This window comes from Lutra lutra, chromosome 3 (genome assembly GCF_902655055.1).
Source record: "Lutra lutra chromosome 3, mLutLut1.2, whole genome shotgun sequence".
NCBI classification, from domain to species: domain Eukaryota; kingdom Metazoa; phylum Chordata; class Mammalia; order Carnivora; family Mustelidae; genus Lutra; species Lutra lutra.
In genome coordinates, this window is record NC_062280.1 from 29,560,066 (window position 1) to 29,584,183 (window position 24,118).

At 46.3% G+C, this 24,118-nt stretch overlaps 2 protein-coding genes across 6 annotated transcripts; both read right to left on the reverse strand.

Annotated features, from left to right (window-relative positions):
- RESP18 (regulated endocrine specific protein 18) lies at nucleotides 1–20,803 on the reverse strand. Its single transcript, XM_047722012.1, is given in 7 exon segments — nucleotides 1–12; nucleotides 948–1,037; nucleotides 1,160–1,199; nucleotides 1,417–1,543; nucleotides 2,965–3,070; nucleotides 4,767–4,849; nucleotides 20,764–20,803. Coding segments are annotated over 7 exon segments (498 nt in total).
- On the reverse strand, nucleotides 17,022–23,755 carry LOC125095820 (regulated endocrine-specific protein 18-like). 5 transcript variants are annotated; one of them, XM_047722344.1, is made up of 7 exons: nucleotides 23,594–23,755; nucleotides 22,651–22,701; nucleotides 22,373–22,477; nucleotides 21,240–21,372; nucleotides 20,960–20,999; nucleotides 20,044–20,848; nucleotides 17,022–17,092 (listed from the first exon to the last, which is right to left on the reverse strand). In XM_047722344.1, exons 1-4 carry the CDS (start codon nucleotides 23,709–23,711, stop codon nucleotides 21,272–21,274), a joined length of 375 nt encoding a protein of 124 aa, XP_047578300.1. In that variant the 5' UTR covers nucleotides 23,712–23,755; the 3' UTR covers nucleotides 17,022–17,092; nucleotides 20,044–20,848; nucleotides 20,960–20,999; nucleotides 21,240–21,271. The 5 variants fall into 5 exon arrangements, with proteins under 5 accessions (XP_047578300.1, XP_047578299.1, XP_047578297.1 ...); XM_047722343.1 differs by lacking the exon at nucleotides 20,960–20,999; XM_047722341.1 differs by having other exon boundaries at nucleotides 20,044–20,999.
- Nucleotides 23,756–24,118: the final 363 nt, after the last annotated feature.

A 24,118-nucleotide genomic window follows, 5' to 3' on the forward strand; every position in this document is an offset into this window, starting at 1 on the left:
TCACTGCAGTCCCTGAGAGGAAGGGCAGGGGCTATGCAAGGAAAAGGTCCAGGAATCAGGAGACCTGGGTCTAGTCTTGGCTCTGCCATGAACTTGCTGTGCAGCTCTGAGTGAGTCCCTTGATAAGCCTAGGCCATGTCTCATCTATAAAGATAGATGGGAGTGTTAGATGGGTGGGGTTTTTTTTTTTAAGATTTTATTTATTTATTTATTTATTTATTTATTTAGAGCATTAACAGGGGGAGGGGCAGAGGGAGAAGGAGAGGGAGAATCCCAAGCAGACTTTGTGTTGAGCGTGGAGCCCAACTCAGAGCTTGATCTCATAACCCTAAGGTCATGACCTGTGCTGAAATTAAAAGTTGGATGCTTAACTGACTGAGCCACCCAGGCGCCCCTAGATTGGGTTTTTAAATCTAGATTCTGAAGCATTCAAGCATCTCAAGGAGATAACCTAGAGCCTTGCCCAGGTCACATTGCCCAGGTTATGGAGTAGGGCAAAGAGAGGAGGGAGTGCTGAATATGAAGGCCTCTGGGCTACCTCTCCCATTGATCCAAAGGAGCCTTCCTATCCCTTGCTATATGCAAAGGAGTATATGGAGACAGAAGGACTTTTAATTTAATTTTTTTTAATTTGGCAACTTTCAATGCCTAATTGAGACTTGGCAATTTTCCATGCCTATTTGAGACTCAATGTCTATGCACAATCTTTAGATCATCTCATCCTTAGAGGCTCCTAGCATCTGCCCTCCCAACTTCTTGTACTGATACCCACAGGTGCTTCTGTGAGGGAGAAGGAAGATGGGATACCCTTTGATTGGGAAAGGAAAGAACTTTCCTTCAGCTTATCTGTTCACACCTCAATATCCATTCCCTTCTTCATAGGGGCCTCCCTCATGTAAACACATTGTTGGTAATTCCAACCACTGGAGAAAAAGTTAACTCTTTACCTCAACAGGATTGGCAACCTCTCATTGAAGGGTCTTCAAATCCACTTTGGTGGTAAAGCACTGCTCTCTCTTCACTTTGGCCATTGAGGTCTGGGAGGTGAGAAGCCAGGAGTCAAGAACAAGGCAGAAAATGATGACAGGGCTCCAGAAGGGAAAGGAATAGGACCCAAAGTAAGGGATTGAAAAATATAGAGGAGACACATAAGTCTTACCTTGGGGAATAGGAGTCGAAGTTTCTCCTCTTGCTTGCCCCTAAAGATACAGGAATGACAGACGGAAGCTAAACTTGCTAACACCCATCTCCTCTCCCTTTGCAGATATCACTAATGGCTAATGGATTTGTTTTTCGTGGATCCCAGACAGAACCTCTCATAGATCATTCTCATAGTCCTGATGGCAGTTTTAACATCAGTTCCCTCCCTGCTTTCTGTCTGCTAGATAGTATGGACCAACCATAAGTCTCACGAACCTTATTCCAGTGGTTTTCATTGGAAATGCTGCCTGCCCCTGCCTCAGACATGGATCTGTGGGGTGGAGTCTGCTGCTGTGCTTCTGGGTCATCATATCCTGGATAATGTCATCCTTCCAGAACAAGTCTGCAGAGTAAAAAGATGTGGTGAATTGACACCTAGGACACACTGACTGGTCCACTCCAGGAGCCAGAGTGAGACCAGCAATCCCTCTCTTCCTCAAGTAGATAAAGAATCACAACTTGTGCAGAGAACTAAATGAGCTGGTGTATAAAATTGCTTAGCATAAAGTCTGGTGTATAGTAAACCTTCAACTAGGATTGTATTCTGTTTGCTGATTCATTTGGTGCTATTGTGAGGACTAAATGAGATTTGTTGTGTACATGCTTAGAAAACTAGGCAGTGATTCCTAAACTTTAGTGTGAATCAGAATTTCCAAATTCTGGAATTTCCAATTCCAACAAATTAGGGGTACCTGGGAGGCTCAGTCGGTTAAGTGTCTGCTTTCAGCTCAAGTCATGATCTCAGGGTCCTGGGATGGAGCCCTGAGTTGGGCGCCCTGCCCAGTGGGGAGTCTGCTTCTCCCTCAACCTCTCTCCTGCCCCCACCCTACTCATGCTCTCTTTCTCTCTCTCAAATCTTTAAAAACCAAAAATCCCACAAATTACTGTTCCTCACCCCCAGAGTTTTTGATTCAATAAGTCTGGGGTGAAGCTCAAGAATGAGCATTTCTAACAAGTTCTCTGGTGATGCTGATGCTGCTGGTCCTGAGATACTCTGTGAGAACCACCGCTCTAAGTCATTACACATATATTAGACATCAGTAGTAGTAGCAGTAATATGAACTCAAGGTAGATTTCCTTTCTGACCCTTCCCCCATCCATGAAATTATACACTAAGGCAGGTCAGTCATCTGTCTCCAAGGGACTTTTCACTCCCTTTCATTCCTCCTGTCCACTTGTTATGCCATTTGCTCTGCTTCCTTCTCAGAGGCTGAGGGGTGCATATGTGTGTTCCTGAGAACCTAAGGATTGCTGTCTATGAAAAAGCTCAGATACCATGGGGGTTGGGACTCATCAGAAGGATGCTGGCCTCTTCCAGGGGTTTCTTTCTTTCTTTTTTTTTAAGATTTCATTTATTTATTTGACAGACAGAACACAAGTAGGCAGAGAGGCAGGCAGAGAGAGAGGGAGAAACAGGCTCACCACTGAGCAGAGAGCCTGATGCAGGGCTTGATCCCAGGACCCTGGGATCATGACCTGAGCTGAAGGCAGAGGGTCCAGCCCACTGAGCCACCAGGTGCCCCTTCCAGGGGTTTCTTCTAGAAGTCTCTGCTGGGCTCCTCCAGGGTGTTCAAGGGCAAACAGCCTACCCATCCAACTCCACTCCCCATTCCAGTCATACCCCCTTCTCCATGAGGTGAGCATGATAGGGAAATTTCAAGTAGAGACATCTGGGGAAGAAAGCTCATCCTCAGATCAAACAGCCCCTCACTCACCCAACCTTTCTGATCATGTCCCAGCCTCTCTTCCCCAGCCCTTACCCACCTTGGGACACAATCTGCTGGAGTACAACTTGTAAGTGCTGGAAGACCGGAGTGGCAAACCCTTGGAGGGGCCAGAGCTGCCCCACTCCCACTTGACCCTGACCATCTAAGGGTCAGAATGGTGAAATCAGCAAGGAACTTGGCCAGAAGCCTTTCAGATCCCAGCTGAAGAAAAGCAGCTGTCTTCCACTATCATTCCTGTGTTTCCTGGTCTCTGCCTGCCTCACCAGACCCCTTCTTCCTCTCAAGTCCTTCTTTTCATTTTTTCCTTCCCCCATCACCACCCACCCTGTTCTTCAGAATCGCATTCACCTTTGATGCCAACTTCCAGATAAAAACCATGCTTACAAGCAATGAGCAGCCTGTGGGGGAAGAAGTGAACAGAGACTCAGGAAGCTATAAACATGGAAAGGATAATCAGGCAAACAAATGGGGCATGGGAAGCAGGCAAACTGCATCTCAAAGCCTTGGGTGCCTGGAGGGGATTAGAAAGGAGGCCTGGAATCCTTTGAGGAAGAAACTATTTGTATGTATAGGGTTTGTGTGTCTGGATCTTTTTCCTGAAAGCCAGTTTATCTAACTGTGCATAGGGGAATGACAGAGTGTGGGGGAGGATAATCCCTAAAGCTATAACACCTTCATTAATCCAAGTAGATGGGGTAGAGTTGGCATAGAGTCCAGTTTTTATATAGTGGAATTACCATAAGTCATTGTGGACACGCGTTAAGAAAAGGGAATGGTCCTCCGAAGTCAAATGGATTCCCATACCAATTTCCTGTTTTTCGGAAGGAGCAGAGCCTCTAGCACCCTCATGAGAAAGAAAAGAGCTTCTTTCTGGAAGGGGAGATTGTTGTCTGAGGCATCGCTCCAGGACTGATAGGGAAAGTGGTAACCTGGACACCCTCTGCGAAACCCACAGGGAGGTTGGCGCTGTCCGTGGTGCTGAGGGAGTGACCGAAGCCTGGCTTAAGGGGCGTCTGGGCGGCAGAGAAGGCGAGGCATCCCTACAAGAACGTCCCCTTACCCCGCCACACACACATCTCTCCTGTCATCCGCTACCAGGTCTCCTCCCACAGTTCTTCGCGAGCCCTCTGCACTGGCCTCTAAACCCAAGCGGAGAAAGTTGGCGTCAGACTAGGAGTTTGCGCGCTCTTCCCCCACACTCCTGGCGCTGGAATCCTCGAGTCTGCGCAGGCGGTCTCTGGCCGCTCAGATCTGAGTCAGCGCTGGTCTACACCGAAGGCTCAGAGTGGAGGGAGAGGAAGGATGGATTCTTAACCCCTCTATTCTCTTTTACCCTAGTTTAACAATCCCCTTTCTATCAGAAACCAGAGAGCAAATACCAGGCTCTGAAGGCTTTTGGTGAAATCCTAGCTCGTTTCTCTGCCCAGCTCTCTGTCTGGAGCCAGGACCCTGTACCCGTGAGTCCCTGTTGCTATCGTCCAGAAATCCGGGTCCCCTTCCTATCCCTCAGCCCTGGTCATCTCTTCCTTGGCCCCTCGGTGCGTCTTACTTCTCCTATGGAGGCATAGACGGGCTTACTTCCCTCCGCCCACTCGTCTTTCCATCCTCCTACTGGATCCACAATCTTCCCCTGAGGTCGCTTCTCTTAAGTCCAATCCCATATGCGGAGCCCCACCTCAAGCCCACGTCTCTTTCTACAAGACGCTCTCTATATTTATCTCTTCTCGCGCTCCCCAACACATCCTTTTCCTCCTGAGTTCCTAACCTTGAGGCCCCCTCACCCACTTCTCTCAGGAGACCTCTCTGGCCTGCCCGCACCGCCCCTTCCCTAACCCCCGGGTGGCCACTAATGTTGCTGCAGCACCCTGGGCGGCTATTCAGAAGCAGGAAGCAATGGAGCAGCCAGACCCCCACCCCATCCCCTAGAGTACAGCAAGTGCTGCATCCTCCCCAGCTCCGCGCGCTCGTCCCCCCTCCTAAATCTCAGAGAAAGTTGAGACAGCAGCTGGAGAGGCTGAGCGGGACTGTAGTTTCCCACCCGCAATGTGGCTGGATCTGCACAACCCTCCTTTGGCCGCTTGGCCAATCGCGGTTGGTCCCTGCCGCTGAGGAAGTGTAGCCAACTCCTCCTTCCCTTTACCACCCACAGAGCCATCCCAACTCACCCCCAGGTGCCCGCTTCTTTACCCAGGTCCCAAGGACCACTGCCTCTACTCCCAGTCCCAAAGTTGTACAAAGGGATTGCAAGTAAGATGTGGGTGTGCATGGTACCTTCCTAATAAGCTTGTTATGAGGATTAAATATGAATAGTTCCTGGACAGTAGACAATCAATGTAATTAGTCTGTTTTTATTATCCTTGATGCTTACTTTACCCTCACCTTTTAAAAATCTTCAACATACATGAGTTCAACCTGCAAAATATATCGCACCTCCATCCACTTCTCTCCACATCCACTACCATCGTCTTGGTTCACTGTACTCTGATAATTAGCGAACAAGCTAACTGATCTTTTGCGTCCATTCTTGTTTAGTTATAGGCTAGTGTGTGAGCTTTCTAAACCATAGACTGGCACTTCAACATTGTTTTTTACATTAAAAAAATTTTTAAGTAATCTCTATCCCCAATGTGGGGCTCAAACTCATGACCTCAAGATCAAGAGTCACATGCTTTACCTACTGAGCTGGCCAAGCACCCTGCAATGCTTTTTTTTTTTCATTAAGCTTAACAAATTTATTATGAAAATTCTCAAATATTAAAAAAGAGAAGAATCTAATGGAACACTTATATATGTATCATTTAGACTTAACAGTTATTAAGATTTTGTCAGAATTGCTTTTTCCTCTTGAAGTATTTAAAAGTAACTTACAGGGAAGCCTGGGTGGCTCAGTTGGTTGGACAACTGCCTTCGGCTCAGGTCATGATCCCGGGGTCCCGGGATCGAGTCCCACATTGGGCTCCCAGCTCCATGGGGAGTCTGCTTCTCCCTCTGACCTTCTCCTCGCTCATGCTCTCTCTCACTGTCTCTCTCTCAAATAAAAAAAAATCCTTAAAAGTAACTTACAGACATCATGACGTTTCGCTCCTATATAATTCAATATGTCTCTCTTAGAACAAACAATAGTTTCCTACATAACCACAATACCAGACATCTGTGGTGGGCTGAATAATGGCCCCTAAAGATGTCCATGTCGGAGTCCCTGGAACCTAAGAATATGTTACTTTATATGGTAAAAGAGACTTTGCAGTGTGATTACTCTTAGAAGTTGATTAACCTCAGAAAAGATTAGCCTGGATTTTCCAGGTATATGCCATGCAATCACGATGGTCTTTATAAGAGAAAAGCAGGAGGGTCAGAGACAGTAGTGGGAGATGAGACATTAGAAGAAGTTGGAGAGATGCCAAGAAGAGGCTACAAGCCAAGGAATGCAAACAGCATCTGGAAGTTGAAAAAGGCAAGAAAGTGATTCTTCATTTAAGACTCCAGAACGGGGGGCACCTGGCTGGCTCACTGGGTTAAGTAAGACTCTGCCTTTGGCTTGGGTCATGATCCCAGGGTGCTTGGATCGAGCCTCCACAACTCCCCTTCCTTCTCTCATTCTCTCTCTCACAAACAAATAAAAATCTTTAAAAATAAATAAATAAAAGGTAGTTAAGTATTTGAGGGAAATTCGTATGTGAATTATGGGTTCACCTGTAGCTCACTCATTTCCCAGATTTCCTCCTCAATTTCCAGTTGCTCTGGCAACTGTGTTCCAACCTGTGTTTCTGAGGGTAGTCAGATGGCCACTTTCTGCCTGAGCTCTGTTTCCCCATGTGCTACAGGAAACTGTGAGGTGTCCTTAGGAGAGCCTGTGAAATGTAGGACTCACCTGTGAACTTCCTTTTTTTTCAAGGATTATATTCCCTCTAGCTTTTCTTGCTTTTGGGTGGTCTCCATGTTTTCAAATAGTTATTTTTATATTTTGACTAGGGTATATATATTCAATGTTGGAAGGAGAATAACACAAGCTGCTTTGTCACACCAGGAACTGGAGGTTTTTTTTTTTTTTTTTTTTTTTTTTTTTTTGAACTGGAGTTTTATCTGATTATCACTGACTTGTGTTATACGTTTGAAAATTGTTTACAGAAATAATTTGAGGCCTAAGAGCAAATGGGTCTGAATCTACTTTGATTCAGAAAGGAAAAAGGAGCATACCGGGTTTGGGGTAGTTGAGCAGAAATGGCACTGCTTCTCTCTTCCTTCTAAGATTTCAAACTGCCGAGGGAAGTAGCTAACACAATAATAACTTATGCTTGCATCGATACGGCTCTTCTTTTTGCTATTCGTCAGAGGGCATCTTAACATTGGAAGTAATAACCTCAGAAGACCAAGCAGGTTCTCAGGCCTATTGGGCCTGGAGTTCAAAGGGAAGAATTCCCTTTCCTACAAGGAAAAAGAGGACCAGAAAGTGTGGTGGGGTAGGAGGAGTGGGTGAGGAAACATGGCAGTTCAGCTGTGGTTCCACCCTGCCTTGCATTCACGTGATTGAATGATGTCTGGAAGGAGAAAGGGATCAGAAGACAGGCTACCATCTGCACCATCAGGACCCCAAATGTCTTCACTGTTCTGGCCCTACATATTTTACATCAGAGGCTCTGGTTGGAGCCCACCTGTCCTGCCACCAGACAAGCCCATAGAAAGAGTTTTGATAAAAACCCGCTTTAAAAATCCAGAAGCAATTGGCAGCAGACTTATCCACAGAGACCTGGCAGGCCAGAAAGAGCTGGCATGATATATTCAGAGTACTAAATGAGAAAACATGCAGCCAAGAATACTATATCCAGCTAGGCTATCATTGAAAATAGAAGGAGAGATTAAAAGCTTCCAGGACAAACAAAAACTGAAAGAATTTGCAAACACCAAACCAGCTCTACAGGAAATATTGAAAGGGGTCCTCTAAGCAAAGAGAGACCCTAAAAGTAGTAGATCAGAAAGAAACAGAGACAATATACAATAACAGTCACCTTACAGGCAATACAATGGCACTAAATTCATATCTCTCAATACTTACCCTGAATGTTAATGGGCTAAATGCCCCAATCAAAAGACACAGGGTATCAGAATAGATCAAAAAACAAAACCCATCTATATGTTGCCTACAAGAAACTCATCTTAAACCCGAAGACACCTCCAGGTTTAAAGTGAGGGGGTGGAAAAGAATTTACCATGCTAATGGACATCAGAAGAAAGCAGGAGTGGCAATCCTTATAGCAGATCAATTAGATTTTAAGCCAAAGACTATAATAAGAGATGAGGAAGGACACTATATCATACTCAAAGGAACAGTCCAACAAGAAGATCTAACAATTTTAAATATCTATGCCCCTAACGTGGGAGCAGCCAACTATATAAACCAATTAATAACAAAATCAAAGAGACACATCGACAAGAATACAATAATAGTAGGGGATTTTAACACTCCCTTCACTGAAATGGACAGATCATCCAAGCAAAAGATCAACAAGGAAATCAAGGCCTTAAATGACACACTGGACCAGATGGACATCACAGATATATTCAGAACATTTCATCCCAAAGCAACAGAATACACATTCTTCTCTAGTGCACATGGAACATTCTCCAGAATAGATCACATTCTTGGTCCTAAATCAAGTCTCAACCGGTATCAAAGATTGGGATCATTCCCTGCATATTTTCAGACCACAATGCTCTAAAGCTAGAACTCAATAACAAGAGGAAATTTGGAAAGAACCCAAATACATGGAGACTAAACAGCATCCTTCTAAAGAATGAATGGGTCAACCAGGAAATTAAAGAAGAATTGAAAAAATTTATGGAAACAAATGATAATGAAAACACAACGGTTCAGAATCTGTGGGACACAACAAAGGCAGTCCTGAGAGGAAAATATAGAGCGGTACAAGCCTTTCTCAAGAAACAAGAAAGGGCTCAGGTACACAACCTAACCCTACACCTAAAGGAGCTGGAGAAAGAACAAGAAAGAAACCCTAAACCCAGCAGGAGAAGAGAAATCATAAAGATTAGAGCAGAAATCAATGAAATAGAAACCAAAAAAACAATAGAACAAATCAACGAAACTAGGAGCTGGTTCTTTGAAAGAATTAATAAGATTGATAAACCCCTGGCCAGACTTATCAAAAAGAAAAGAGAAAGGACCCAAATAAATAAAATCATGAATGAAAGAGGAGAGATCACAATGAACACCAAAGTAATACAGACAATTATAAGAACACACTATGAGCAACTCTACGCCAACAAATTTGACAATCTGGAAGAAATGGATGCATTCTTAGAGACATATAAACTACCACAACTGAACCAGGAAGAAATAGAAAGCCTCAACAGACCCATAACCAGTAAGGAGATTGAAACAGTCATCAAAAATCTCCAAACAAACAAAAGCCCAGGGCCAGACGGCTTCCCGGGGGAATTCTACCAAACATTTAAAGAAGAACTAATTCCTATTCTCCTGAAACTGTTCCAAAAAATAGAAATAGAAGGAAAACTTCCAAACTCATTTTATGAGGCCAGCATCACCTTGATCCCAAAACCAGACAAGGATCCCAACAAAAAAGAGAACTACAGACCAATATCCTTGATGAACACAGATGCAAAAATTCTCGCCAAAATACTAGCCAATAGGATTCAACAGTACATTAAAAGGATTATTCACCACGACCAAGTGGGATTTATTCCAGGGCTGCAAGGTTGGTTCAACATCCGCAAATCAATCAATGTGATACAACACATTAATAAAAGAAAGAACAAGAACCATATGATACTCTCCATAGATGCTGAAAAAGCATTTGACAAAGTACAACATCCCTTCCTGATCAAAACTCTTCAAAGTGTAGGGATAGACGGCACATACCTCAATATTATCAAAGCCATCTATGAAAAACCCACCGCAAATATCATTCTCAATGGAGAAAAACTGAAAGCTTTTCCGCTAAGGTCAGGAACATGGCAGGGATGTCCGTTTTCACCACTGCTATTCAACATAGTACTAGAAGTCCTAGCCTCAGCAATCAGACAACAAAAGGAAATTAAAGGCATCCAAATCGGCAAAGAAGAAGTCAAACTATCACTCTTTGCAGATGATATGATACTCTATGTGGAAAACCCAAAAGACTCCACTCCAAAACTGCTAGAACTGGTACAGGAATTCAGTAAAGTGTCAGGATATAAAATCAATGCACAGAAATCAGTTGCATTTCTCTACACCAACAACAAGACAGAAGAAAGAGAAATTAAGGAGTCCATCCCATTTACAATTGCACCCAAAACTATAAGATACCTAGGAATAAACCTAACCAAAGAGACTAAGAATCTATACTCAGAAAACTATAAAGTACTCATGAAAGAAATTGAGGAAGACACAAAGAAATGGAAAAATGTTCCATGCTCCTGGATTGGAAGAATAAATATTGTGAAAATGTCTATGCTACCTAAAGCAATCTACACATTTAATGCAATTCCTATCAAAGTACCATCCATTTTTTTCAAAGAAATGGAACAAATAATCCTAAAATGTATATGGAACCAGAAAAGACCTCGAATAGCCAAAGGAATATTGAAAAAGAAAGCCAAAGTTGGTGGCATCACAATTCCAGACTTCAAGCTCTATTACAAATTGTCATCATCAAGACAGCATGGTACTGGCACAAAAACAGACACATAGATCAATGGAACAGAATAGAGAGCCCAGAAATGGACCCTCAACTCTATGGTCAACTCATCTTCGACAAAGCAGGAAAGAATGTCCAATGGAAAAAAGACAGCCTCTTCAATAAATGGTGTTGGGAAAATTGGACAGCCACATGCAGAAAAATGAAATTGGATCATTTCCTTACACCACACACGAAAATAGACTCAAAATGGATGAAGGATCTCAATGTGAGAAAGGAATCCATCAAAATCCTCAAGGAGAACACAGGCAGCAACCTCTTCGACCTCAGCCGCAGCAACATCTTCCTAGGAACATCACCAAAGGCAAGGGAAGCAAGGGCAAAAATGAACTTTTGGGATTTTATCAAGATCAAAAGCTTTTGCACAGCAAAGGAAACAGTGAACAAAACCAAAAGACAACTGACAGAATGGGAGAAGATATTTGCAAATGACATATCAGATAAAGGGCTAGTGTCCAAAATCTATAAAGAACTTAGCAAACTCTACACCCAAAGAACAAATAATCCAATCAAGAAATGGGCAGAGGACATGAACAGACATTTCTGCAAAGAAGACATCCAGATGGCCAACAGACACATGAAAAAGTGCTCCATATCACTCGGCATCAGGGAAATACAAATCAAAACCACCATGAGATATCACCTCACACCAGTCAGAATGGCTAAAATTAACAAGTCAGGAAATGACAGATGCTGGCGAGGATGCAGAGAAAGGGGAACCCTCCTACACTGTTGGTGGGAATGCAAGCTAGTGCAACCACTCTGGAAAACAGCATGGAGGTTCGCAAAATGTTGAAAATAGAACTACCCTATGACCCTGCAATTGCACTGCTGGGTATTTACCCTAAAGATACAAACGTAGTGATCCGAAGGGGCACGTGCACCCGAATGTTTATAGCAGCAATGTCTACAATAGCCAAACTATGGAAAGAACCTAGATGTCCATCTACAGACGAATGGATAAAGAAGATGTGGTATATATACACAATGGAATACTATGCAGCCATCAAAAGAAATGAAATCTTGCCATTTGCGACGACGTGGATGGAACTAGAGGGTATCATGCTTAGCGAAATAAGTCAATCGGAGAAAGACAACTATCATATGATCTCCCTGATATGAGGGAGAGGAGATGCAACATGGGGGGTTGAGGGGGTAGGAGAAGAGTAAATGAAACAAGATGGGATTGGGAGGAAGACAAACCATAAGTGACTCTTAATCTTACAAAACAAACTGAGGGTTTATGGGGGGAGGGGGTTGGGAGAGGGGGGTGGGGTTATGGATATTGGGGAGGGTATGTACTATGGTGAGTAGTGTAGTAGTAGTAGTAGTAGTAGTAGTATGCTGTGAAGTGTGTAAACCTGGCGATTCGCAGACCTGTACCCCTGGGGATAAAAATATATGTTTATAAAGCTGTAAAAAAAAAAAAAAAGAAAAAAGAAAGGATGAATACCCAAGTTTTGTAGCAACATGGACGGGACTGGAAGAGATTATGCTGAGTGAAATAAGTCAAGCAGAGAGAGTCAATTATCATATGGTTTCACTTATTTGTGGAGCATAACAAATAGCATGGAGGACAAGGGGAGATGGAGAGGAGAAGGGAGTTGAGGGAAATTGGAAGGGGAGGTGAACCATGAGAGACTATGGACTCTGAAAAACGATCTGAGAATTTTGAAGGGGTGGGGGGTGGGAGGTTGGGGGCACCAGGTGGTGGGTATTGTAGAGGGCACGGATTGCATGGAGCACTGGGTGTGGTGCAAAAATAATGAATACTGTTATGCTGAAAAAAAAATAATGAATACTGTTATGCTGAAAAAATAAAAAATTAAAAAAAAAATCCAGAAGCAGGGGCACCTGGGTGGCTCAGTGGGCTAAGCCTCTGCCTTTGGCTCAGGTCATGATCTCAGGGTCCTGGGATCAAGTCCCGCATCAGGCTCTCTGCTCAGCGGGGAGCCTGCTTCCCCTTCTCTCTCTCTGCCTGCCTCTCTGCCTGCTTGTGATCTCTGTCTGTCAAATGAAAAAAAAAAATCCAAAAGCAGGTTGTCCTAGAACTTCCCTTCTAGATGGGGATAGAGGAGGTGGGGGATAGGGATGCCTCAGTCAACTACAAAGATTTGGGGCACCTGGGTGGTTCAGTGGGTTAAAGCTTCTGCCTTCAGCGCAGGTCATGATCTCAGAGTCCTGGGATCGGGCCCCGCATGGGGCTCTCTGCTCAGTGGGGAGCCTGCTTCCTCCTCTCTCTGCCTACTTGAATCTCTATCTGTCAAATAAATAAATAAAAATCTTAAAAAAAAAAAGATCTGGTCAGAGAAGGAGACAGTTTATAAAGTTCTGAAGTGTAAGGAAACATGGGATTTGTAATTTGTGTGTATATGTGCTGGAGGACTTTCCACCTACAACATAAACTACCTCTCCCCCAATAAATAATGGGCTCTAATAGCAGTCCTGATTTGGGCCTGTCCTGAAGCATAGTGACTCAGGGACTGCCTGACAGCTACTACACGTGGGTCCTGTATCTGATCTTCTCTTCCCTCCCCTGATGTCCTCACAGTTTTAGAGCTAGTCAAGGACTTCGACTTGGGGAAAAGGGGTGGATTCTTTTATGTATACTTTTAGTACCATGGCAACTAGTCTTCACTGTAGGGATGAGTCATTTAGTGCTGCTGATGTCATCACAGCAGCCAATCCCAGCAGGTGAAGCACAGTTGCCATGGTGATGGGAGACAGAAGATGTTTCCTTGGAGAGCATGAGGGTCTGGACTCCCTGCTGAGGTTCAGGCTGTCACTGGGTAGAGTGCTTGGTCAGCTGGAAGTACCCAGCTCTGACTGCCCAGTCCAAGCTATCACAATGTCCCCTAGGCCAAAAAAATACTTCCTCATAGTCCCATCTGTTCCATTATGGCCCTCTATCAATACATTGTCCAGCAGTGCTAAGGTGGTCTTTTATTATTTTTTTTTAATTTTATTTATTTGACAGGGAGAGAGAGTACAAGCAGGGTGAACAGCAGGCAGAGGGAGAGGGAGAAGCCGACTCCCTCCTGAGCAAGGAGCCCAATCTGGGGCTTGGTCCCAGGTTTGTGGGATCGTGACCTGAGCCAAAGGAGATGCTTAACCTACTGAGCCCCCCAGGCACCCCTAGGGTGGTCTTTTAAAATTGTACATCACATCATTCTGTTCATTTCCTTAAAATCCCTAGTGATTTTCCTCTGCCCTTTGTATAAAATCTAGACTCTTTGCTACCAACTGCAAGGCCCCAAATAGCCAGTTCTGGGCTTACTTCTCCAACTGCCTTTCCTACCACTGGCCGTTCTGTTTGTTCCTCTAATGTGCTATTTTATTCATTCATTCATTCATTCACTCATTCACTCATTCTGCTATTTTAGAACCCAAAATACAATAACTAAAATAAAAAACTTACTGCTCAGTAACAGAATAGGAATACAGAAGAAATTATCAGTCAACTTGAAGATTGAATAAGTGATCCAATCAGAACAACAGAGAGAAAGACATTGGGCAAAAAAGTAAACAGCCTCAGGGACTTGTGGGACAATGCTACAAGTCTAACAAGCATGTCACTGGAGTCCCAAAGAAGAGGAGAAAAGGGGGTAGTTCATTAAAAATATTTGAAGAAATAATGCCTGAAGACTTCCCAAATTTGTCAAAAGACAGAAACCTACGGATCCAATACTTCAGTGAACTCCAAGTGGAACCCGCAACCAAAGGGCTAATGGGGCAGCTAAGCACAGCTGCAATGTTTTTACTGGAATCTGCTTGTTCTGAGACTGCTGTCCACCATCCCATTTCTATAAGATAATATCCTTGCCTGACACCATGATAACAACAGGTGTTGACTTAGTTTTGCAGAGACCCAAGGTTTCAGGAAGAAGCTGGCCTGAACCAGTCAGGACCAAAGGCCACCTCTTTGAAATGAAAAATCAAAATGAAATGTAACTGCCTTTATTTTTTTTCAAGTTTTTATTTAAATTCATTAATGTACAGTGTAGTATTAGTTTCAGGTGTAGAATTTAATGATTTAGCACTTATATACAACACCAATGCTCATCACAAGTGCCCTCCTGAATACCCATCACCCATTTAGCCCATCCCCCTACCCACCACCCCTCCAGCCACCCTCAGTTTGTCTATAGTTAAGAGTCTGTTTTCTGATTTGCTTCTCTTTTTTCTCCCCCCTCTATGTTCATCTGTTTTATTTCTTAAATTCCACATGTGAGTGAAATCGTATGGTATTTGTCTGTCTCTGACTAATTTATCTTGCTTTGTATAATACTCTCTAAGTTCCTTTATTTTGGGGTCACAAAGCTTCTTTCTCCCTTATCCAGATGCTTTTCTGCTTGCCTTTAAAAATCCTTGACTCTCCCTCTTTGGGGAGGCAAATTTGAGGCTTGCCGTTCAGTCTCCTCACTTGGGTCGCTCTTGAATAAGCCTTCTCCTTGCCGCATACTCCATGTCTCAGTGACTGACCTTCACCTTGTGTCAGGCAGATGAACTTGGGTCTGGTTACACAAACAGGAGAAACTTGAAGATATCCATGCCCTGATGCATCATAATCAAGCTTCTAAAAACTAAATCAAAGATAAAATCTTGAAAACAGCCAGAGAAAAACAACGTATCAGTTACAGGAAAACAATAATCCAAATAACTGTGGATTTTTCATGATGAACCATGACGACTAGAAGGGAATAAAATAACATTTTTAAAGTGGTGAAAGAAAAGAGCTGTCAAGGCAGCATTCTACATCCAGTAAAATATACTTCAGGAACGAAGGTGAAATAAAGATGGAGGAAAACTATTTTGTATCCAGCAGACTTGTTCTAAATGAATTGCTAAGGGAAGCTCTTCAGATAAAAGGGAATGATATCAGAAGGAAACCTAGAACATCAAGAATGGAGAAAGTAATAGAAATAGGAACTATCTGTGTAAACATTATAGGCTATTCCTCCCCTTTTTGAATTACTTACAGTGCATTTGATGAATCTGACATTGTCTGACAGAGTTTCCAATGAATGTAGATGTAATTGATTTTAGTCGACAGCTATGACTTAAATGAGGAAGAGGGAAGGAACATATGCTGGTAAGACCTCTGCATTCCACTTAATATGGTAAAACAGTGATTTTTTTTTAAGATTTTATTTTTAGGTAATCTTTACACCCAACATGGGGCTAAAACTCCCAACCCTGAGATCAAGAGTTGCACGCTCTACTGACCCATAAAACAGCAAGTGGAAAGTTAAATGTGTATACTCAGATGCCTAGAGCAACCACTTAAAAAGTATAGGAAGATAATTAAAAACATAATTGATGTATTAAAATCAAATACGGAAAAGTGTTTCAATAACCCCAAGTGAAGACATAAAGGGTGCACACGATGATGGAAGTTGAAAAATCCCATGGTTTGCAGTCCACAGGCAGAGAGTCAGGAAAGCTGTGTCCTAAGACCTGAGAACCAGGGGAGCTGATGATGATAAAAGTTCCAACCTGAGTCCAAAGGACCGAAAACCAGAAGTACCAATGTCCAGGGGCAGGAGGCGATGGACATCCCAGCTCAAGCAGAGAATGTAGTCACCCTTCCTCCACCTTTTTGTTCTGTTTGGGCCCTTGAAGGACTGGCTGATACCCACAGCATGAGTGAAGACATCTTCTGTACTCAGCCTACTAATTCGAATGCTGATCTCTTCCAGAAACATCTGCACAGACATACTCAGATATAATGTTTTACCATCTATCTGGGCATCCTTTCACCCCGTCACACTGACATATAAAATTAACCATCACCATGGGCAACTGGGAATAAACCCTACTGGGGACCCCTGGGGATCTGTGCAGAACTTGTCTCAGATTTTCCCTGCTGGGGATGGATCTGCTGGAATTTTTATCCACTAAACTTGGTCCTTAACTGGTTGAGAGCTGCCTCTGGGGGGTGTGGAGTCCCAGACACCTCAGAGCTGTCTTGAGCACGGGTAGGCAAGATCCCTGGCATTCTAGAAAACTCACAGGACAAGATGCAGAGTCCTAGCTTGAGATGGGAAGCTGTTGGCATGTACAGACATGGTCTCCCTGAAGCTACAGGGGAACTCAGAGATGGGCTGGGGAATATATGTTGTATGTATATCTTCCTTCTCTAAGCTTCAGTTGCCTTGAGGCAGGAACCATGTGTCATGGTGGCCAGAGACCACAGAGATCATACAGTGAATGTATGATCAGGAAAAGTAGGCTAGATGGTAGGGGTCAACCTAACTAATAAAAACCAGATGTAAAAAAAAAAAAAAAAAAAAAAAACAGATGTAGACCAATGCAATGAATTGAACATTATGCTTAGCTGTGTCCTTAGATGCACAGATGCAGGGGTTAGCACTGGCAACATGGTGAAGCCTGTATTATCAGAGGAGTGTCTCTTAATTTCCCTGGGGTCTATAAGTAGGTAGGTGAGATGGTCTGAATATTTGCATCCCCCCAAAATTCATATGTTGAAATCCTAACCCTCAAGGTGATAAGATAGCATTTGCAAGTGGAGCCCTTGTGAGGTGATTAGGGCCTAAGGATGGACCCCTCATGAATGGAATTAGTGCCCTTATAGAAAAAAGATCCCAGAGTGATCTGTTGTCCCTTCCTCCATGTGAGGACGCAGTGAAAAAGCACCATCTATGAGCCAGAAAGCAGGTCCCCACCAGACACCAATTCTTCCAGAGCCTCATACTGGCTTCCCAACCTCTAGAACCATGAGAAATAAATTTCTATTGTATTTTGTTACAACAGCCTGAACAGACAGTAGGCTTGGGACTTTCCCAATTGTTCCTGTTCCTGAGGATCAAAGGAGTTAAGTGGTTTGAGATATATTAAGCTTGAGGCATGGGATGCCCAGGGTTTAGTGGGATTGAGCAGTGGTGGCCAGTCCCCTTCTCCCAGCAGCAAAGTGACCACAGGTATCAGAATGTTAAACGTGCAAATCTTGTAGTCACAGAATTCTCTGTGTGGGTTCTTGGGCTTGAGATTGGCATGACTGCTCTGTAGGGGATCCTAATGCTCAGAGGGTACCATGAACCTCAAAGGCAGAGCAAGGTTCCAGGCCTGCCAAACCCTACGTCTGGAAGGATGTAGATGGAAGAGAGACCAAGAAGACACTGTGGGTGGGGATGGCTGCCCATCCAGCTGTGATTCCATCTTGCCTTTCATCTGCCTTAGAAATGATCTGTGAGGGGAGGAGGGACCAGAACCCAGGCAGGAGGCTCCAGTCTGTTCCAAACCCTACCCGTCCTGGCTCCAGACAAGTCTGTAGAGTTTGCTTGAAAATAGGCTTTAATGATCCAAATTTGGGTCAGACTGAAGTTGTCCTTGTAAAAAAAAAAGATTTTATAGGGTGCCTGAGTGGCTCATTGGGTTGAAGCCTCTGCCTTCGGCTCAGGTCATGATCCCAGGGTCCTGGGATCGAACCCTGCATCTGGCTCTCTGCTCAGCAGGGAGCCTGCTTCCCCCTATTTCTGCCTGCCTCTCTGCCTACTTGTGATCTATCTGTTAAATAAATAAATTTTTTAAAAAAGATTTTATTTATTCATCTGAGAGAGACACACAAATACAACACAAGCGAGGGGAGAGGCAGAGGGAGAGGGCGAAGCAGACTCCCCACTGAGCTGGGAGCCTGACATGGAGCTCGATCCCAGGACCTGGAGACCGTGACCCAAGCTAAAGGCAGACGCCCAACGATCTGAGCCACCCAGGTGCCCCTGAAACTGTCCTTCTTGAAAGCACCAAGACGGTGTGGGGGATGGGAAGCCTCCCCTTAGGCCTCAATCAGCTGTGAGGTTGTGACTCGTGACTCATGACTCAGACTAGGGAATGGCTCAAAGCCAGTCTAAAATGGGAAGAAACAAGGAATTTTCAGTGAATGCTCTGAGGCAGGGGTTGCGACTCCTTTCCCCACCCCTCCCCACCAAATTCAGAGCAGGTCTTCGTGGCAGTCTTGATGTGAATAAGGTCTGAGACAAGGGACTCTGGTGCTCTCAGACCACAGGCCTTTCCCGGTCCCCATCTTTAATCTTATCTCCTTCCAGGGATTTTCCATGAAACACAGAGCTCTTTGGTACCCCGGGCCTGGAGAATGGCAGCTCCTTGTTTGCACACTTGGTAGAACCATGGCAACCGGTCCCCATCGCGGGGTCAGTCACAGGACCAACGATGTGGCCCAGCAACCAATCCAAGCTAAGGAGGCCTGGCTGCCATGGTGACACAGAGGAGGACCAGTTTCTTTGAAAGGGGTAAAAGGCTGGAGCGCCTCTGAGGGGCAGGCTGCCTCTGGGTGGAGTCCAGCTCAGAGCTTTCCAGCCACGCTGCCTCGACCTTAGTCCAGGGTCCCTCCTGGACAACTCGGTAGCCCCAAACAGTTTACTTGGTTCTACTCTTATCTGTTTCATAATCCATCTTCCAGCAGCATCCCTGTATCTTTTTTTTTTTCTTTAGGATTTTATTTATTTATCGGTGCCTGGGTGGCTCAGTGGGTTAAGCCTCTGCCTTCAGCTCAGGTCATGATCTCAGGGTCCTGGGATCAAGCCCCGCATCAGGCTCTCTGCTCAGCGGGGAGCCTGTTTCCCACCCCCCTCTCTCTGCCTGCCTCTCTGCCTACTTGTGATCTTTCTCTGTCAAATAAATAAATAAAATCTTTTTTAAAAAAGATTTTATTTATTTATTTGACAGAGAGAGAGAGACACCAAGAGGGAACACACGCAGGGGGAGTGGGAGAGGGAGAAGCAGACTTCCTGCCAAGCAGGGAGCCCAATGCGGGGCTCCATCCCAGGACTCTGGAATCATGACGGGAGCCAAAGGCAGAGGCTTAACGACTGAGCCGCCCAGGCGCTCCAACATGACTGTATCTTTATAAAATATTTATCACATTGCTCTTGCTTGTCTTGCTGTCTGTTCTCCAAAGAAGCCTGCAATCTTGCCCAGGGGCAATTGTACTGGTCACCCTCTCTGACTTAGGGATTCTTCCACCAGATCTTCCTGGGGCTGCTTCCTTGTGTCCCTTAGGTCAAAGTCCAAATGTCACCTCCTCAGGCTTTCATTAGTGTGGAGAAGTCGGATGTGCGCATGTGCGAAGCAGCCCACCCTCTACTGGGGGCCCTGGAGACAAAGGGTGGGGCTGGGGTGGGGGGGAAGGTGGGGTCAGGAGACCAGGTCTGGCCCTGCTCCAGGCCTGCCCACTCAGGTTCTCAGCTGGAAAGATGGATGATAACCAAGAAGTGAGTAGTTTTCTTCCTGGGCTCCCAAGAGCTCAAGTGTCCAAAGGGATGCCTGAGAGCTTTTTCCTCAGGTGACTTCTTTCATACCACAGAGAAGAGCAAAGGGGAGGCTGGATGTGAGGGGTTCTGAGTACTCCTGTCCCGTTTAAGAACCGTAGCTTTAGATTTATATATAGAGGTATCTCTGTATGTATGTATGTCTGTGTGTGTATAGGGAAAGAGAAATTTACATAGATACATAGGGATGGATGGTTGGATGGATGCATGGGCAAGGAAAAGCTTAGGGTCATGCCACTCAAAATTTTCTTAGAAAGACAGAGAGCCCATATTATTTTTTAAGTTGTAAAACCTCCAAAGTAGATTTCTGTGGGCCCTTAAGCTCTGTGCCTGTGCTGGGTCTTACTTAAGAGGCCACTGAAGGCCCCCCAGTCCCTGCACCCCGCAGCTGGGGGAAATCTGGAAAGTTCTGTGAGAAAGTGGGGATGCTCTCCGGTGGGGAAAGGGAGGATTTCCCCTCAATCCAGCAACCACTGGCGTTGTTCGTATATTGTCTTTAATCCACACAGCAACACCAAGGGGTCACCTTTATTACCATTCCCATTTTACAGATGTGGAAGAAGGGACATGAAGAGCCTAGGGAAGGTGTCCAAGGTCATAGCTGGGCAGCGCCAGAACCAGGATTGGGCTGGCTCTGTACAGAAAGCTCTGTTCTTTTCCATCCTCCAGGCCCTCTCTTCCAGAAGGTTCTCCATCAGCCTCAGTGAAGTCTTGTCATCCCTTATCAACCAACGTCTATTCCCTCCTTTACCCTGCCTCCCTCTATAAACAGGCCCTTGGTAGGCTCAGCCTTCCTAGACAAGGCCAGGCCCTCACCTGCGGTGCTCATCTCTTGGTTCTGGAACTCTGAAACCATTTCCTAGTCCAAGCATTGTTCCTTGTTCACCTTGATCACTGGGCTCTGAGGGGAAGGAAGGCAGGAGTCAAAGGTGAAGAGGAAATGGTGAAAAGGCCCAGAGGAAAAGAGATGGGATCCAAATGAAGAATTTCTAAATTCCTGAGGGCCCCTCACCTTAGGGAACAACAGTCAGAATTTCTCTTTGCACTTGCCCCTAGAAGACAAAGACTAAGTCAGGGAATAACCAAGCAGTGGCCATGTGACCCAATCCCCTCCCTTCGCAGACAACACCAGTATCATGGGATTGCTTCAGGCGGAAATCAGACAGGTGCTCTCTCCATTCTATTCACTGGACTTCTGATGCCTCCTACCTACAGCCCTGACACTCCTTCCCTTCCCAGTCATTCTGTCTATCAGTCACATGCAGTGTGGACAGACCGCAGGTCTCACACACCTCAGCGTGGTGGTTTTGGTGGAAAAGGCTGTCTACCCCTCTCTCAGGCAGGTCTCTGAGGCATGGAGCCTGGGCATGTACTCCATTTTCTGGGTCTTCACATTTTGAGGGATGTCATCCTTCCAAAACAGTCCTGCAGGAAGAAAGGGAGGAGCGTGAGGTGACACTTGGAACAGCTGGATTGGCCCACCCCAGAAACCAGAGTGTGATTAGAATTTCTGCTTTCGCCCAAGCATAAGGACCACAGGGCACTGGAAGGATCCAGAGATGGGCTAGGGTACAGGAGTTTGCCTTCTGCCCACTTCGGCATTGGAATCCCTGCTCTTCCTAGTTCTGTGGCCCTGGGAAACTTAATTAAATTGGCCGAGCTTCAGTTTTCTTATCCGTGAAACGATGAACCATTGTTGAGAGAATTACAGGAGATAATCCATGTAAGTTTCTTAGCACGGTGCTTGGTGTGCAGTAAGTGGTCAAATGTGAGTTTAACAACGGTGCTGCTACGAGACCTGAATGAAGCTGAGGATGAACAGTGGTTTCAAAACTCTAAGGCATTACTTGCACATTAGACACCATGATCATTAGTAGCAGTCATCTGAACTCCAAGCAGCTCTCCCTTCTGAACCTTGCAACCATGAAACCCTGTTTCCAAGAAGGGTATGATGCTTTTCCCCAAGAAATCCCCTCCCACTCTCCACCCACCTCTGTCGTACCTCTATTTGCCATATACTCTGAGCTGCCTACTCTTCCCAGTTCAGAATCTGGAATATGGTGTGGGGGAGGGTAGGGTCTGACTGGAGCCTCCATGATTCCTGGCTCTGAGCACTTGGATAGCAATGTGGGGTGAGGTACGGGGCTCGTCCCAAGGAGCTGGATGCTGACCTCTTCCAGGGACTTCTAATCGCCTCTACTGCACTCCTCTAAAGAAGGCAAGTGAGAACAGCTTCCCTACAAAGGCTGGGAGACCCCCACCCCTGTCTCGCTCTGGGTCTGGGCTGGTGAGGTTCCAACGGTGAGTGTGATGAGAAAGTTTCAGGCACAGAAATTTGTGGAAGGTGCTTTTCATGTCAAGTTGGGGACTCCTCCCCCATCTTTGCACCTGACAGCCTAGTCTCTCTCAGCTCTTCTGTGCTCACCTTGAGGCACAAGCCGCTGGAGGACACTTCGAAAGTAAGGGAAGGCCAGGCTGGTGACTTCTTGCCGGGACCTGACCAGCTGGATTCCCACTTGGCCCTGTCCCCCTAAGGACACAGAATGGCGTTAGCAGAGATGTTGGCCGAAAGCCTTCAGTAGGTGCGGGGTGCAGGAAAGCCGCCCCCTTTCCACCATCACTCTCAGATCCCTCCCACTTCCCGGGTGATCTGCTCTCCCTTCATCTCTGCCCCTGGCTCTTTATCCGCTGGGTCTCACTCACCCCCGGCACAGACTTCCAGGTAAGAGCAGAGTCTTCGGGCCAAGAGCCAGCCTGTAGATGGACAGGTGAGCAGAGCCTCAGACGGCTACAAAAACTAAACGGACAGACAGGCGAACAGGCTAGGGATGGGGGAAGAATTTCGGCTGCTTCCAGGTGGGGAGCTGAAAAGAGTTCTGAATCCTTGGAAGAATAAACCTGGAACCTGGGTTCAGACTGATAGGGCGGGCAGCCCAGGTTCTCACCCTGGAAGCCACAGGATACCCAGCTGCGCGATGTGGGGAATAACCTTTCCACCACACAGACCCTCCTCAGTCCTGGTAGACAGGGTGGGGTTGGGGAGAATCCAGAAGGCCCAGGGTTCCGGCATCTGCACCGGGCCTGCCGCTCCTTCGCGCGCACCCAGCCCTCCGCGGAGCGCCGGCACCGCCTGGAGTCCTTCACACTGGTCTCCAAGGTCAAGGACCGGCTGAGAACGGGTGGAGAAGGAGGGAGGGACACGAGTGCGGGGAAGGCTAGGCGTCCTCCCATACCGGGAGGGTAAGTAAGCCCAGGGGCCTGGCTGGGCCCAGTCATCTACCCGAGGTCATCAGGACTGGATGCCCGAAAGGCACGGCTCCTTCTGCCCACCGCTCGGCTCCGGGCACCTCCGCCCTGGTCCTCAGCGCGTGCTGTTTCTCCCGTGGCCTAGTGGCCCGGATCTGTATCCCCTGCACCACTCGGGGGTCCTCTCCATTCCTCCTGCTGAACCCCCAGCCTCCCTTGGGGCCCGCTTCTTTTCCGTCCTACCTCCACCTTCCGATTTTCAACGCCCCTCCAAACCTCCCCACCCGCGCCTTTAAGACGCCCTCGGACTCTCCCCACCCCGCACTGTTCCCGGAGCTTCGCACACCCACCGCTCCCGCAGCCCACGTTTCCCGGCCCTCCCCCCAGCTTTCCTCCTGACCGTGGGGACTAACGGCGTGCCAGCCCCCCGGGCAGCTGCTCAACAGCAGGAAGCAAAGAATCAGACGCATCCCCACAGGTCCCCGGGCCCCCCGCGCCCGCCGCGCCGGCTGCTGCATGGCTGCTCCCGAGCGTCTGCTCCAGCGCGCGAACCTCCGCGGCCAAGGCCAGACCCCGACGGCAGCTGCGAGCGCCCCCCTGCGGCAGCTCGGCCAATGGCGCGGCTTGTAACAAGGCTCACAGCCCCAGCTCTTGGGGTCTTGGCGTCAGAGTCCTGCTTTTAAGATGGATTGCTCCCGAATATAATTGACCCTCGCTCTAGAACCCCCTCCAGATACCCCCATCACACACCACAGGAGCATCGCCCCATCTCCTTCTCTCCAAGGATTAAAGATTGGGGGGACAGGGGAGGTGGGTCTCACGTGGAATTGAAAATCAATAAACAGCACCTGGGCACCATTCTTGAGAAGTAGGATGCCCTATTTGGGGACTCCTTAAGACCGTGTGCTGGGTAAGATTGCCTGGG

What these genes read in the sequence shown, in the direction of transcription:
- LOC125095820 (XM_047722343.1), bottom strand. Translation starts at nt 23,711, where the DNA reads ATGCAGCAGCCGGCGCGGCGGGCGCGGGGGGCCCGGGGACCTGTGGGG. An exon ending in CCTGGAAGTCTGTGCCGGGG is followed by an intron (nt 22,478 to 22,650) that starts GTGAGTGAGACC and finishes CTGTGTCCTTAG; the next exon opens with GGGGACAGGGCCAAGTGGGA. An exon ending in CCAGCGGCTTGTGCCTCAAG is followed by an intron (nt 21,373 to 22,372) that starts GTGAGCACAGAA and finishes TTCTTCCTGCAG; the next exon opens with GACTGTTTTGGAAGGATGAC.